The sequence below is a fragment of the Pocillopora verrucosa genome, chromosome 9, assembly GCF_036669915.1.
Source record: "Pocillopora verrucosa isolate sample1 chromosome 9, ASM3666991v2, whole genome shotgun sequence".
Classification (NCBI taxonomy): domain Eukaryota; kingdom Metazoa; phylum Cnidaria; class Anthozoa; order Scleractinia; family Pocilloporidae; genus Pocillopora; species Pocillopora verrucosa.
Genome location: NC_089320.1, coordinates 9,200,271 through 9,217,832, shown reverse-complemented (window position 1 = coordinate 9,217,832; position 17,562 = coordinate 9,200,271). Strand labels below are relative to the sequence as shown.

The 17,562-nt window shown below is 37.5% G+C and overlaps 1 protein-coding gene across 3 annotated transcripts in view; it reads left to right on the top strand.

The window, feature by feature from the left end:
- The window catches only part of LOC131796903 (polyamine-transporting ATPase 13A3), a 57,496-nt gene that overhangs the window by 1,983 nt on the left and 37,951 nt on the right, over positions 1-17,562 (top strand). For 2 of the 3 annotated variants that reach the window (XM_059114519.2, XM_066172285.1), the window contains exons 3-6: positions 3,450-3,583; positions 4,321-4,379; positions 7,968-8,067; positions 8,403-8,435. In XM_059114519.2, coding sequence (XP_058970502.2) covers positions 3,539-3,583; positions 4,321-4,379; positions 7,968-8,067; positions 8,403-8,435 — 237 coding nt within the window. In that variant the 5' untranslated portion in view covers positions 3,450-3,538. Of the gene's footprint in view, positions 1-3,449; positions 3,584-4,320; positions 4,380-7,967; positions 8,068-8,401; positions 8,436-17,562 lie in introns of all 3 variants that reach the window. The other variant, XM_066172286.1, reaches the window with a different exon arrangement.

The window sequence follows — 17,562 nt, the reverse complement described above, 5'->3', positions numbered from 1 at the left end:
CTCCCAAAGTCTTGATTGGTTTTTTAGCTACTTTGTTAGTTGCAGTCAAAGAGTATGTATCCAATATACTATCTCTGAGGCTCTTCCATTAATATAGGGGGTCCTACAGTAATCAACATTAATTATTGGGCTCAATCTTAGTTACTGTTTACATATTAGATGATCCCTGTCTGTCCCTTTGCATTGCAAATCAGCCTGCTATGTCAATAACTCTGAACTGTACATGTCCTTTCCCCCATCAGATACATCCATTGCTAATGGAAATCTTAAAAAGGACTTGGAAAACTTCACCATTGGGTGCTGTCAGTAATTAGTAAACCCTTCTGTTAAAAGAGTGTCTTTGTAAATGAGAAAAGTATGACAGTCTGAGTTTAAACCTTCATAAAAATCAATTCCATCTTGTTTTGAAAAATTCCCCCATACAATTGTTATATATTATAACTGATTCCTCTTGCACTAAAGTAAAGGAGCTTTTTTCCATCACACTAGAAAGAGGAAGAGTTTATTATAGCTTTTCCATCATTATCCATATTCCAGTAACAGATGACAATTTTCCACTTTCCTCCTTCTGTTGGGTTTGCTTTTCTCTTGAATCCTGCTGAAGGTTTAACATCAATAGAAACAAATTTGAAATCTGGTTTTCTTTTTATACTTAATGTTTTTAGTCTTGTTCCCCCTATGACAACTTCTCTACCTTTTTTTAAGAGAAAGAAAAATGTTTTGAATGAGTCCATTTCCAATCAAACAGTTTCTTTTGTATATTGTTGATCCTTCTGGAAGCCTCTTCACCTTTTCAGTTTATCCCTCTTTGAAGTTCATCTCTTGACTGTATTGGAAAGTGAAGTGGCATTCACCCAAAGTTTGATTGAATTGCTCAATGATTCCCTGATCCCTGTGAATGTTCACATTCCCCCTTCTTATCCTCTCATCATGCTTTGGCATTTCTCTTCTGACATCACCCATGAATTCATGCCCAAGATCAACCTGAAGAACTTTTGGCCATCTCAATGGTCTAGGCTTATAGATTGTCTGAAAAGCCTTTGAGACCTCTGTCAGAAGAGTCTTGAGGAGAGAGGTTGAGCAGCCTTGAATCTGCTTGCAACATCAACAACTGTCGATGCTCATTGTTTGAGCAGTATAGATGGAGAATTGCTAATTTTTCCTCATTTTGAAAGTGACTCAAACATCCTAGACAGATGAACAATGAACCATCGTGCTTTGTGACTTGTTGTGAGAGTAACCTGCTGATGTTTTTGATCAAGCAGTAATACTGATTTCATTCTCAAGTTCCTTCTGGTAGTTACAAATCTTTTTGAACCTTAAATCCTCGGCATCTGCTGGGAGAGAAGGATAAAGGCTCTTTGAGTCAGGGTGCCACTTGGACCACTTTGTGGTCCCTGGCTCAAAGTGCTTTGCTCTCCAAGCAATCCAAGCAGTCCAGTGGTGGTGTGCTTGGGTGGCCCCCAGCTTGAAGTGCTTGGCAAAATATTTTCAGAAAACAATTTTTTTGTCAAATTATTTCCAGCTCAAATCTCAAAGGAAGCCCATTGAAATTGATGATCTCCATATTCTCATCAGTCATGAAAATTTGCATAGATGTGATGTGATTCCTTGGTGATATTTTTTGGTGGGTTGGAATTTCAGATTGATAGCGAACCCATCAAAGGGTTGCCCAACAATGTCGAAGCATCCAAGAATGCTTGAGGGCTCTCCATTGAATATGTTTTCATTCTTATCCAAAGATTGCAGTGGACAGGGTTGCTGGTGAATGATTTAAATCTTTTGGATAAGTTGATGGTTTGAAAATGTCATTTAATTCCAAGAAGATTAGCCAGATCATTGTCAAGAAGGATATGCTTATTTTGAGGATTCTAGAGTTCCAAAACTCCTTTCAGAGTATTTATTTCAACCCTCACTCCTTCACTCCTCAATGTATCTTGAATAGCTTAGCAGAGGCTTTTGAGGGAATAATTACCTTCTGGAATTTTCTTTACAGTTGGATTGCCCTGAGAATCGAATACAGAGATTTCTCCAGTTTGCTTCCAATTCTACCAATAAGAACAGCTCACAAGCCTGATATGTTTATACTTTTCACTGCTGCTCTTGGGTGGTTCTTTGAAGTGAACCTTGTGATCATTTTACTCTGCAATAATTGTCAGAACAACCATTTTGATTATAAAAGCAATAAAAATGTTTAACTGTTTGAGTTTCGAACCTTTGGGGCGTACCCCTTTAGGGCCTGCCTCTTCAAGGCTTGCCAATCTATAGCCAGCCCCTTTGAGGCTTGTGTGGTTAAGATCAGATGAAGCAATTAAAATTGCAGATAAAGCAAGGACAAAAGTGTGGAATAATAAAAGATGGGCAAGAGCTGAAGTTTACTTAAATCGATCAGATGGAGTTCAGATGAGCATCTCAAGATCAGACAGAAGATATTGGGATGATATCATGAAGAAGGCAGCTGGAATTGGAGGTTTCCCCCTGAAACTCACTCTGAGGCTTCTGCCAGGCCCTTAAGGGGCTAGCCACATAGGAAAGAACATAGTTCCATTTTATGAGAATCTTGTCAGCTGCTTGAATGAACAGATTAAGATCTTTGTTACCCCAAATCAATACTTCAATGTAAAATTCAGAGGAATATTCACAAAGCACACCTCAGGTACAGAATCAAAGAGATGGCTCACTGGGCCAAATATAAGCCACTGGCCTCAACAGCTCAACTTCACAGTATGGTGCACAACTACAGGTTGTGGAATATCTCGTGAAGTTCTCAATAAGGTCCAGAACAGATCAAGGCATTTCTGATGTTTCACATCTACTTCGCAGTCAAAAAGATTCTTTTTGAGATGAGTGGAATTCAGAGGGAATCAGTTCTTCCAGATGACCCAACTTTCAGCCAGATAAATTATAACCATGATATGCCATCGTTCACATGCATATGCGCAGAATTTGGAATTGCTTCAAGCACTGACTTCCACTTCAAAGAAGGTGACAAACATGGTCTCTGATCTGTTTTTCACTTGTCCATCATATGTTGGTCTTACCCTGGAAAGAAAAAGTTCAGTGATGAGGGTGGTCTACTCTTACAAGTACAGCAACCAAAAACAGTTTCTTCTTGCCTAAATAAACTCCTGGAGATAAATAAAATTAAATATCAGCTTGTAACAAAACAATACATATACTTCTCCTAATTAATTGTTTGTTTTCTGTAAACTACAATTAGTATAAAGAAACTTCTGTAGGTACCAAACTTTGCTGCATGTATGCTATTCAGCCTCAATAAAGTTTACATTTACAAAATATAAACAAAGCATGAATTTCAAAATTTTTGGTTGTTGATCATCTTGTTTAGTGGCAATTTATGAGAAGACCATTTCTTGAATGTTATCTTCTGATTGGTATCCATATGTAGTTGTCACTTTGTTTGTACCTTTCATTTCGATTTCCTCCAGAGCATCATTTATTACTTGCTGGGGTGCTGCACAGGAGGATTTATTTTTCTTGTTGCCTATTGGCGTCCAGACTGGGCTCTCAAGTTCAAATGTTCTCCATGTACTTTAAAAAGGCTACTCAGGTGCTCCTAAAGGCAAGTACTACATTTTTTTGTCCAGTAGTTTTTAACCATTTGCTGCTGTTACATGTGCATGAATATGTAGCTAAATTTTAAAGGGGGTGAATCTTAAAAGACACTGAGGACCTGCATCCATGGGAGAGTTGTAGCAAGATAATTTGGAGTTATCCACTGAGTTGATAATGTAGATTGGCCATTGTAAAAAGTTTCCAAGGTGGCATTTTCAAGCGTAAGCCATTTGTCAGAGGAAATGACAAAGGGGTAATGTCAACTCAGAGACTCTTTATGGTGGCCAATTTACATTATCAACTCAGTTTCTAAAACCAAGCTATCTAGCTAAGTTAAAGTTAACTATATACCTGTGCCTGTGCCTGCTGTGTTCCCTAAAAAAAGAGGCTTCCTTTCTGATTGTACGCACCATGAATCCTATCAACCCCTTCATTTCCATTAGATTTTCTCTATACAATATCAAGCAGACAAATGACAAGAATAGAGAAAAATGTCAATAAGGGAATTATTAGTTGATCCAACACCAAATTCTCCAAACAAGACTTGTAAGAATTTTTTATCAACCAATTTCATTGTCCTTGATTCATTTCAGGTTATGAAAATAAAAGAAAATAGGGAAGTAAAGGAAATAAAGTATACAGAAACATTAATTAAACTTATGAATTCCAACAATAACAAAGTCATGTAGCTCTAGATTCTTTGTTAAATGTCTGTATTTATTGTGACTCCTTACTGCTTTGCAGACCTCTTATGGAGCTTGGTTTGTAGAAGAAATCCAAACTATCATTGTGGACAAAGAAAGGTACATGAAAATATGCAGTTACAACCCAAAATTTGACAATCATTAGTTGTGTTAATGCATTGAAGTAACTTGACCAGTCCTAGAATTAGGAATACATATGCTGCCCGTTTTAGGAAAGATTTCTTTTAGTTTTTTTGCTTATTCATTAGTACTACAGTACTAACGGTGTTCACCAGTACTACAGTACTATCAGTACGTATGCTAACTGTGTCACTAGCGTACCAACGTACTAGCGTACTAACTCCACTTTTCCGATGAATAAACTGCGTCGTTATGTACTAGCGTTCGATTAATGGACTGCATGTCACTAGCGTACCAACGTACTAGCGTACTAACTACACCTCTCGAACAAGCATGAATGACTTGCGTACCAACGTACAAGGGTTCGATTAAAGAACTGCATGTCTCGTGTGTACCAACGTACTAGCGTACTAACTCCACTTCTGTGACAACCATGACTGACCTGCGTCCTTGTGTACAAGCGCTCGATCAGAGGACCGCATTTCACTAGCGTACCAACGTACTAGCGTACTAACTACACTTCTCGAACAAGCATGAATGACTTGCGTACCAACGTACCAGGGTCGATTAAAGGACTGCATGTCTCTTGTGTACCAACGTACTAGCGTACTAACATCACCTCGCGAATTATCACAAATGACTAGCGTACTAACGTACTAGCGTTCTAACAGAGGACTGCATGTCACTAGCGTACCAACGTACTAGCGTACTAACTACACTTCTCGAACAAGCATGAATGACTTGCGTACCAACGTACTAGGGTCGATTAAAGGACTGCATGTCTCTTTTGTACCAACGTACTGTAGTACTCGGTACGGACAACTCATCACGGCTTGTTTATTTCTTAGTACGTTAGTACTGTAGTACTCGGTACGGTCAACTCATCACGGCTTGTTTATTTCTTAGTACGTTAGTACTGTAGTACTCGGTACAGACACTCGTCACGGCTTGTTTATTTCCTAATACGTTAGTACTGTAGTACTCGGTACAGACACTCATCACGGCTTGTTTATTTCTTAGTACGTGTGTACTGTAGTACTCGGTACGGACAACTCACCACGGCTTGTTTATTTCTTAGTACGTTAGTACCTTAGTACTTGGTACGGACAACTCACCACGGCTTGTTTATTTCCTTAGTACGTTAGTACTGTAGTACTCGGTACGGACAACTCATCACGGCTTGTTTATTTCTTAGTACGTTAGTACCGTAGTACTCGGTACAGACACTCATCACGGCTTGTTTATTTCTTAGTACGTTAGTACTGTAGTACTCGGTACGGTCAACTCATCACGGCTTGTTTATTTCTTAGTACGTTAGTACTGTAGTACTCGGTACGGACAACTCATCACGGCTTGTTTATTTCCTTAGTACGTTAGTACCGTAGTACTCGGTACGGACAACTCATCACGGCTTGTTTATTTCTTAGCACGTTGGTACCGTAGTACTCGGTACGGACAACTCATCACGGCTTGTTTATTTCTTAGTACGTTAGTACTGTAGTACTCGGTACGGACAACTCATCACGACTTGTTTATTTCTTAATACGTTAGTACTGTAGTACTCGGTGCGGACAACTCATCACGCCTTGTTTATTTCTTAGTACGTTAGTACCTTAGTACTTGGTACGGACAACTCATCACGGCTTGTATTTCTTAGTACGTTAGTACCGTAGTACTCGGTACGGACAACTCAACACGGCTTGTTTATTTCTTGGTACGTTAGTACTATAGTACTCGGTACGGACAACTCATCACGACTTGTTTATTTCTTAGTACGTTAGTACTGTAGTACTCGGTACGGACAACTCACCACGGCTTGTTTATTTCTTAGTACGTTAGTACTGTAGTACTCGGTACGGACAACTCATCACGGCTTGTTTATTTCCTTAGTTCGTTAGTACCGTAGTACTCGGTACGGACAACTCATCACGGCTTGTTTATTTCTTAGTACGTTAGTACCGTAGTACTCGGTACAGACACTCATCACGGCTTGTTTATTTCTTAGTACGTTAGTACTGTAGTACTCGGTACGGACAACTCACCACGGCTTGTTTATTTCTTAGTACGTTAGTACTGTAGTACTCGGTACGGACAACTCATCACGGCTTGTTTATTTCCTTAGTACGTTAGTACCGTAGTACTCGGTACGGACAACTCATCACGGCTTGTTTATTTCTTAGTACGTTGGTACCGTAGTACTCGGTACGGACAACTCATCACGGCTTGTTTATTTCTTAGTACGTTAGTACTGTAGTACTCGGTACGGACAACTCATCACGACTTGTTTATTTCTTAATACGTTAGTACTGTAGTACTCGGTGCGGACAACTCATCACGCCTTGTTTATTTCTTAGTACGTTAGTACCTTAGTACTTGGTACGGACAACTCATCACGGCTTGTATTTCTTAGTACGTTAGTACCGTAGTACTCGGTACGGACAACTCAACACGGCTTGTTTATTTCTTGGTACGTTAGTACTGTAGTGCTCGGTACGGACAACTCATCACGGCTTGTTTATTTCTTAGTACGTTAGTACCGTAGTACTCGGTACGGACAACTCATCACGGCTTGTTTATTTCTTAGTGCGTTAGTACTGTAGTACTCGGTACCGACACTAATGTAAGACTGCAAGAGAATCATTTTTATCCTTGCTCTTCATACCACTGGTTAAGGTGTCCTCAAACCAGCAGAAAAAAACTTTCCCTCTTTTTCTTGTGGGAAATTACAATACAGTGTTTTCTTCTTTGAACCTGGCTCCATTGTTTATGAAAGAAGATGAAGAATATTTTGGACTAAGATTTAGTTCATAACTTTTATGCATGTCTTTATTTATATCATTCAGCTAATTTTTCTATAGAAATCCTTCATATTTACCCACATTTGTAACTCTTTCCTTTGTAAAAATAATTAAAAAATAATTCAGTTTGGGTAGTATGCAGTTTCAGCAATAAGCAGCCAATTTATTGACATTGGCATGAAGCATTATTTACAGTTGTATGTCGATTAGGAATGACCATAGAACAGGCACAGTAACCATTCAAGTCTAATCATTTTTTCTAGGTAATGCTGATTTGGCAGCATTTTTACTTGTTATTGGGGAGGTGTTTGATCCTAGATGTAAAGTAACAGTTCTAGTATATTGGGATTCTATTATGCAAAAAATTTAGCTCACTTGATCATGATAGATAATAACTTTTATGCAATTATTTTAAACAATGAACTTTATACACGTGTGTGCTGATATGGTCCTGTTTACAGATATGGATTGCTTCTTTCTATCGGTAGAACATGTAGAACAGATTTTGTGCTTAATACGATACTTTTGAGATTGACAAAATTATAGATATTGAAAGAGTTCAAACTGTGCAACATTATTCTTGTTCATACAGGACTGATGTAGCATCTTAGCTTCCCCTAAGTGGACAGAAAAGTTTCCCATTATAGGAACTTCCAAGTGTTCTGTTAGTTTTGCCATTGATATGTTAAGTAAGAACCATGATCATAGCACATTTTTTCCCTCTCTGTTGGGGGTTTTTGTGGATAAATTTACATTTTTGTCTCTTTAGATCACATTCAAATTCCACTTGTACTGTAGAGTTTGATGAAGCTGACAATTGTAATCATTATGATGAAACTGACAATTGTAATCATTATGATGAAACTGAGGTCAGTAATTGTACATTTTAGGTACATTCATGGAAAAAAATGTTTGTATTGATTTTTATGAATATGAATAGGCGCTTTTAATGGTGTTATCACCTGAAAGAAAATGTAGAGTTAAACTTCTGTTGACTAGTTTGCAACTTGTTTAAGGGCTTATGCAAAAAATGCCCTCCATATGCTAGCAGCATTCTTTATGTCTATTTTCAAGCTTCAGTTACTAAAGAAACCTTTTAGCCCACTGGCCATGAAAGAGTGAGGTGATGATAGTTTTGATAATTTTGTGTGGCACTCATTTTTTTACTTATCATTGGTCTACGCTATTTTGTTGTTGTTTTCAGAGACTTCTTGGTGTGGCAGATTCAGGAGGCTTGGTAAGTTTATTATAACTTCACAGACGTATACATGCATGTGTACATAAATGCATAGTGCCAAATACTGGAGGCATCATCATCCACCTAAGTATGAGTTTGGCAGGGATGAATTTTAGAAAATGTTATGCAACTTTCTTGGTGACCTTTTGGGTGAATTTTTAAGTGACCATTTTTACTACTTTTTCAGCAACTTTTTTTTTAAAACTCTAACTTATTACTTGCAAGCCACCTTTTTTACAACTTTTTCTGGGACTTTTTCAGGGACTTTTTTTAGCAACTTTATTTATCAAATTTTTAGCAACCTTTTTGAACAACTATTTAAGGTAGCTGGGAAAATTTTTCTGAGACACCTACTGGCTTTATTCAGAATGCCCCAAAATTTTCTCCTGCACCTCTTTGTGTTCACACCAATTTCACATATTTATTGACTTAAGGATTAAGGTTAGAAATAGTGGATATGGCATGGCAATCACCTTTATTATACTAATGTTATGTTGAAATACTTTAAAACAGCTTTGCTGGCAGTTAATAGATTTTCTCACAACTTCAGATTTTCTTTCTTGAGGTAAAGCCTTGCTGCTGAGTGAATTTTAAGAAATTAAATCAAGCCATTTCAAACTTATGATGCAGTTGAGTTAATTAACTCTTGTTGAAGTTAAAGGCCACAATGTCTACACTGTCTGGCATAAACCTTCAACCAATTTGGCAGCAAATGAAGTAGCTTGCACCAGTAATAGAGTAAATAGCCCTCTTGTCTGCCTTCATCACAATTTCATTCATGTCACTGATGCACAGTGCAAAAGGGGGTTGAAGTGGCAATTAACTCCATAACTTGTTGTGGCATCCTGAATTTCCCTCTTATCCAAAGCTTTTAACTCCTTCAGCTCCTTACTTCTTCCAACAAAATTGATGCATTGTCTCAAACAACTATATGTAGCCTTTAGCCGTGGTGGAAGGCCACTGAGGAGAAAGCATTTAAAAAGGAGTCAATTTTCAGGCTGAAGGCTACATATAGTTCAAGGTACACAGCATTAGTCCCTAGCATGCAAATAGGCACAGATATACTGTTGAACTCTGATTATCTGGACTCGTTGGGAATAGACGAAATAGTCCATATATTGGAGGGTCTGGATAATTGAGAATATGAATTTTAATGAGGAACAAAAACTGATTAAACTAAGAAATCGACATTTAATGGTGAGAAAAAATGTTTACAAATTGTTCTGAAAAAAAAAAAAAGTAGTCTACATATTCACTGTCTATTGTGAATACTACCAAAATAGTTCAGTCTTTCTTCAAAGCTGCATAATCTGGATAGCGTCAACATTGTTCAGTTTTTCTGTCTATAATAAACACTTTTTAAAACATTCAACAGCTTCAGAGTTTGAAAAAATTTCCTCATCTTGACCTTCATCTTCCTCATTGCTGCTACTTTCATCTTCAAAAGAAAACTGTCCAACAATGCTATCTAAAATCTGCTCGTTGGACAACTGTGGCAAAGTTGGTAGCTCATTTTCATTGAGTAACAAAGCAACTCTAAGCCAACCAGAACTTATTCCAAATGTTCTTCATTAGTTACAACGCATGTGAGTGCTGCTTTTGCTTTTTGAAAGCAAATCAAACTTGCCTTAACTTCACTTTTCAATGCTGTAGTTTTAAAAAAGAATATGGCTTTGGATCTTGATCATGACTAATAAATATTCAAGACAAAATTGGGGCCACAGAAAAAGTGCGAATAATTGAGAAATCCAGATAATGGAGGTCCAACTATATATTTCAGTTGCATATTTCCTCTCCCTTGTCTAGTGGTAAATGGTCTACCAAAGTCAGCTGATTTTTTACCAAAGGTCTCTAGGACTTTTGAGTGTACAGTTCAGGTAAAGGTGCCTTAATCTGCTTTGCTGTGGTGGTTTTGTTCTTCAAGGCCGCATGCATTCCTTTTCCCACTTTTTTACTTTGAAAGTTCTGCCAGAACCTGAGTAGTCCCCACATGTAGGTTCTTGTCATGAGTATCCTTTGGTCATGATCCATTGACTGTGAGGGAAAATGATAGGATGGCTGGTCTCCCAGGGTAGACACTTGGTTAAGCCAAGCCTTCCATAGCAAGACAGAATCTCATCCAGAAGAACATTTATTTTATTTTCAACCTTTGTCCTCCACTGGTCAGGTACACTGGGACAATTCACAAACTCAGAAGACAGTGAGGATTTATGTCCAGTTTTGCTGGTGAGTGTTCACTGAAGAAACTCCCCTAATGTGTTGGAGTTGCTTGTTGATGCACTTGGTGAATTTAAACAGTTTTGTTTTGAAGTTCACTCCTGCTCTGACGTTCTCATGAAGCAACGGATTGTGGTGAGACTGACACCCAGCTACTTTACAGACCCACAGTTGGGTTGGTCACATATCTTGGACTTCACATGCCTTTGGCTAGGACTATAACTTTCTTCCTTGGCAAAGAAGATCCTCTCTTTTTTTCAATCATTCTTTAACAACACCAATTATTTTCTCAGAAGCTGTGGTCATAAAATTTACCTCTTTGGTCAATGAACTCCCTCAACAATTTAACATTCTCAGTCCTGTGGTCATTGCAAACTTATTGTTTGTATTTTGCAAGAAGAGCCTTCTTTAACTCATGCTAGAGAGATGTAGAGTACTCTATTTCCAAGTTCTGCTTCCTGATTTACTTTGGTGAGGCTCACAACTATAGCATCCAGAAGCTCAGCAAATCTCTTTGAACCTTTTTTGTTTCCTTCTCTCAGCTGTTTTAAGGTATCTGTTTCTTCAAGATGAGTGCTCTATGTTTCTCTCCTTGTTTCCCCTTAACATGAGGACTCTAAAGCCATGCTTTACAAGACTGTCCAACCAGTTAGTATTGTCTGACCAAAAAAGAATTAATATTAGTAACTAGTTCCAATGGTGTTAAGAAGTAAAATGGTGCAAATCCTTAGAATGATCTAAATAGATGAAATGGTCCAAGTGGTGAAAAAAGATTGAACTAAATCTAGCTGAAATGGTTCCACTAGTTATAAAACTGGTCTAGCTAGATTAAATTTTCTATCTGATCAACATTGACGAACCAGTTAAAAAGGTTTAACTACAATGAGTAGTAAAAGTCTTGACACACTCTATTCCTTTTTTAATCTCTCTCATGTCTGGGCAAAACTTAATGGTTGCTGATCAAGTGCAAGCACAAAGATTGCCTAAACCGTGACCCTTTATCCATATCTGTGTGTCTAGTTACAAAGGGGGCAAAGGTTTAATTGGTCTAACAGGCAATAATGGTTCAACTGGGAAAGGTTCAGACCTTATGGCTCTTTATGGTTGCCGGTGAGGTCAGGAGAAACCAGTTGAAGTTAACCTACATATCATTTTCATTATCAAATGAAACATACCAGACACTTTTTTTAGCAATTGAAGTTGCCCATCTTTTGAAGGACCTCCCTAGTGACTGTTAGAGTAAGACAATTTGATAAAAAAAACCAGGAACTGCCCCATTGTGTCAATCCTGCACTGCAATTGAAATTGTCCCTTAAAAAAGCAGCCAAGGGGACAATTTGTCCCCTTCAAAATTTAGGGAAAAAACTCAAAAGGAAGCACACACAAAGAGTTTTAGTTCAATACAGAAACTGAAAATTATATTTTATCGCACATCTAAAGTTCATTCTAAAGTCACATTACAGTCATGCTCTACTGTATATGTACATCTTATGCTCAACCAAGGGTGGTGAACGCACCTGGCAATCTTTACTGTGCTTTTCACAAATGTGCAAACTCTATTGTGCAAAAGCCACCTTCACAATTGCGTTTTTCGCTGCCATCAATCATAATTACGATCACAAGCGACGAACCTTGAAACACAGAAACACACAAAACGGATTGAAACCCACCAATCACAAATCACAAACCATGACCTTTTGAGCCCATTAAAGTTGTTTCCTAAAAGGGCTGTTAAAATGATTGATGGCAGCGAAAACACAATCATCCAAAATGCAGAATTGAATGGAACTTTGTTAAAGAGCTGGTTGTTAGAGAGCATTACCCTGTGGGCCACATTGCTTAGGGTTAGGGAAGTTTACAAGGGGATACTGGGATGAGATTCTGCTGTGAAATGTTTTGAAGTATAAAGCATAGTCATTGATCTTCTGTTTGAATATGACAAGAATGGTCATGGGTTTTATGGCAAAATATGAAAAAACATTGGATTTTTTGGCCTGTCCATCACTTCTCTATATCCTCAGAAAAAAAACTCTTAAAATGGTACAACTAGATAAAATGGTCCAACAGGCTAAGATGGTCTTACCAGGCTAAAAGGTCCCACCAATTAAAGTGGTCTAACCAAAAACAATTATGGAAATGGTAAAAATGGTCTCATCAGGTGAAATGTCTCAGCCAGTGGAATAGGTATATCTAGGTAAAATGATTATAGAAGGTAAAATGATCTAAGCAGATAAACCCTTCAACTGGTTACAATGCTTTAACATGAGAAAGTGATCAAAACTGGTTTTAATTGTGTAACCAGCGAAAATGGTTCAATCTGTTAAATGGTTTAGGGAGATAAAACAGTACAACTGTTAAAATGGTGGAACTAAATATAATTGTCTAACTGACTAAGATAGTCTAACTAAGAAAAAAAGTCCAACAGGTTAAAATGCTGTTACTAAAAAAATGGTCTAGCTAGATTAGACGGTCCAGCCACTTACATTCGCTAATTAGCTAATAAAAATGGTCTGCTAGGTTATGACATCCTAACCAGGTAAAAACATCCAGGTGGTTGAAATGGTCCAACTGCTTCAAATGGACAACTAAATTAAATTGTCCAACAGGCTAGGATGGTCTTACTAAGTTAAATTTTCCAACTGGTTAAAGTAGTTTAACTAGAAAGAATGGTGGAAATGGTTAAAATGATCTTAACAGATGAAATGTCTGAACCAGTTGAATTGGTCTGACTAAGTAAAATGACTGAATGGTGTAAATGGGTAAAATGGAATAACTAGATAAAATGTTGCAATTGGTTAAAATAGTCTAACTAGATAAATTGGTCCTCTTGGATAAATGGTCTAACTAGAGAAAATGATCCAACTGGTGAGGATGTCCTAACAGATATAACTTGTCAACCAATAGAAGTGGCCTCTATTAGTTTAACAAAATCTTGTGTTAAACAATACTTTTTTAACATATCATTATTCAAACATAGCATTTTCCAGGCCATAGAATCTTCAAATTGTCCCTTGGCGTTGCTTGAAGTCTGAGAGTTTGGTTGTCACTTAAAGGCCACAATTCGTATCACTTCAGAGAATGGTAGTGTCGTTGACTCAGAAGCTTATTCTGTCACTTTTAAGACTTTGATATCCATCATTTTTCAAGCAAAATATTCTGCAGCATTTTTACTTGTCATTTTGAGTTCCAAAAGGTCTAATTCTATTTGAGAGGAATCGAAACCTGACTTGGAAATTTTGAGTCTAACAAGATGAAATAGCTTAATAAGCAGTCGAAGTCCAACCTATTTTAAAAGTGCTGTTACCAGACAAGAGGATGTACTGGTAACCTGTGAAAATGGTCTTACTAGTTTGAATGGTCTACCAAGGTAAAATGGTCAAACAGGTTAAAATTATCCACCAGATAAACTTGTATAAATGGTCAAACAAGATAACAGGGTGCAACCAGATAAATGGTTAAATAAGATGGTCCAACTGGTTAGAATGGTGTACCTACTTGATAAAATAGTTCAACAGGTGTAAATGGTCTTACTGTGGAAATCCTCCAACCTGTTTAAATGGTCTAACTGGATAATGAGGGTAAATCATTTCAATGGTCTAGCTAGGTAGAATAGTCCAACAGGTGAAAATGGGATAACCAGATGGAAATGTGAAAATGGTCTAACTAAAATAAAATGGTCTAAGCTCTGAAAATGGTTTACCTAGATAATAAATGGTCCTACCAGCTAAATTGTTTTGACCAAAAAGTTAAATTGGTTTTGTGGTATAAAATGGTTTAGCCTAACATGGTCCAGTCTGATGAAATAGGCTAGCAAGATAAAGTGATTCAACCAGCTAAAATGATCTTCCAAAGAAAAATGTTCTAACCTGTTAAAATGGTCTACCTAAATAAAACGGTCAAAGCAACAGTCTTACTACATAAAATAGACCAACAGGTAAAGTTTCAACAGATAAGAGAGTCCAACGAGCCAGAATGGTCTACCTGAATCTGCAGAAATTTTCTTTTTTAAATCTTTGTGGCTTTTTACTAAGTTAAATTGATGTTTTCTGTTGGTGGCCATCCAGTGGTAGTGATCGAACTTCTTCATGGTAGTGATCAGACTGTGGTTGGTAGTGATCAGACTGGTAGGAAAAGTGCATGGTAGCAACTGGACCATAATTCAAATGGTTTATTTAGGCAAAATGGTCGAACAGGTTGAAATGTTTAACAAGATAAAATCTTTCAACTTTTGTTAGAGCTTGAACAAGATAAAATGGTTGAATCTGTCAGAAAAGTCTAACTAGATGATAAAGTCCAACTAGTTAAAATGGTTTAATTAGATAAAATGTTTCAACCGGTTAAAAAATGTTGAGTCAGTTACCAATTCTTTTGGAACATGTAAACAATTTCATAGATCTTGGTGTCACAATATCAAAGGTTCTCTCTTGGAGCAATGATATTAAAATAATTATGGATAAAGTGAGCAAAGTGCTTCATTACATCAAATTTTTGTTAGGAACACTAATGCAAATGTTTTTTCCTCACTGTACCTTTCCCCTGTATGTCCAATCTTGGAATACATGGTACCTGCCTGGTAGTTATCTTGCCATGGACACTCATCCCCTCAAGGGTATACAGGGAAAAGTGTGGAGAACAGCTTCTGTAGCACAAAGGGGAGATATTATGTGAAGACTGCTTAAATTCCCTACCCTTTTAGATTATAAAACTTATTTTATCTTTAATTTAATGATACAAGATAGTCTTTGGCTATTACGAATTTGTGGAGTTTTTTAACTCACTACGGTAAAAGTCAACAACCTTTTTTCAAATCTGTGCAACTCGATTGTTTTTCAGACTTTGTAAACATTCCTCTTTTAATGACTGTGAATGTATGAAATGTGTTAGCTGCAGTTTTCAAGAAATGATTATGAAAGTGAACTTCACAGTGATGATCACTACTAAGGTAGTAGGATACAAAAGGCCTTTAAAAAGTGAACTTCACAGTGATGATCACTACTAAGGTAGTAGGGTACAAAAGGCCTTTAAAAAAATTCAACCCACGACCTTTGCAATACTGATGCAATTCTCCTTAGCTAGATGGTCGAAACACAGTTCTATCTGTTTAGTTATTGCTGGACATGACCCCCCGCTGGATATTACTGTCTTGATGGATATTTCTAGGAATCCAGGTCCTACAAACGATTTATTTGATATCTGCTCTGGCAGTCAAAATCTGGTTCATGGCGGAAATTTGCATATTTCAAGTTCAACTCAAACAATAAGCCCATCAAATAATGGACTGGGAGCAAGGTTTGGAATTCCATTGCTGATTACAATGCGGCCGACTGTCACCTCTGGTTATAACAGGCCAGTATTTCGCACGCTCACGGACGTTCCTATTGATATATCACAGTGCTCTTCACTTCGAACTAACTTAATGAAACTGTAATTTGAATGCAAGATCTATCAAAAGCAAATCTGCTGACTTTCTGTGCTATGCTAAATCGTGTGCTGCAGATACTTTCGCAATTACTGAAACCTGGTTGGTAGTTCAATATATATGGATATATTCAATATCCACCTTTTAAGGACAAAGCTGCTCTTGCCAATAAGTTCGGTGAATTTTTCGCCCAGAAGATTGTCACCATTTAGGGTAAGCTTGATGAAGTGTCAGCTTACGTGTCACCTAGTAATACTGACTCACAGCCTGAAGTATCTTCGATTGAGCCAATGACCAGTTTTACTCTGCTCACTGAACATGAAGTACGGAAATTGATTGAGGCCATGCCCAAGAAGTCATGTGCACTTGATCCTATGCCAACTCCCCTTCTTGTCGCCTGTATTGACACTCTGCTCCCTGTTTTAACCAAGATCATTAATCTTTCACTGCAGAATGGTATATTTGCTGACCAGTGGAAATGTGCCTTGGTCCATCCCCTGTTGAAGAAGCTCGGACTGATTTTTCAGAATTTCAGACCAGTCAGTAATTTACAATATATTTCCAAACTTACAGAAAAGGCTGTGTTCATACAGACACATGGTCAGATGGTCACCCATAACATCTATCCAGAGCTGCAGTCGTCTTATCATGAACACCATAGCACAGAGACGGCCTTGCTCAAAGTCATGAACGATGTTCTTCTGAAAATGAACTCACAACACGTGACCCTGTTGATCCTTTTGGATCTTAGTGCGGCGTTTGACACGGTCGATCATTCCATCTTGTTGGATCGGCTGACCAAGATTGTTGGCTTGCAGGGTAAAGCGTTAGGCATATATCGAAATACTTATCTAAGGAATATAGACAATCATTAGTCTATGCTTACGTAACTTCAAGGCTGGATTATTGCAATAATATATTATATGGGTTACCCAAGTACCAACTATCGAAATTACAATGCATACAGAATATGGCAGCCAGGCTTATAATGGACACAATGAAATTTGATCATATTAAACCGGTACTTTACAACCTTCATTGGCTGCCAGTAAATTATCATATTCAATTTAAGATCTTGATGATTACTTTTAAGGCGATTCATGGCATGGCTCCTAGTTATTTAAGTAATCTGATCTGTATCAGATCATCGTCTAGGTATTCATTACGCAATAATGATACAATATTTTTAGAATGCCCAAAAGGGGTTATGCGCACAACTTTGGGTGCCCGCTCGTTTCATGCCTCCGCGCCTGCGCTGTGGAACAGCTTGCCTGCGCACATCCGCACGATTGATTCGCTAGCGCTATTTAAGAAATCTCTTAAGACCTATCTTTTTAAGCAAGCATTTTAGATTCGCATTGCAATCTTATGAGTATTTTGTATCTTATTTATTTACTTTTTATTCATTCATTCTTTCATTATGTATTCATTTACTATCATTATTTTATTTTAGTACTGTTATTGTAATTACCTATTGTAAATAGCATTTTT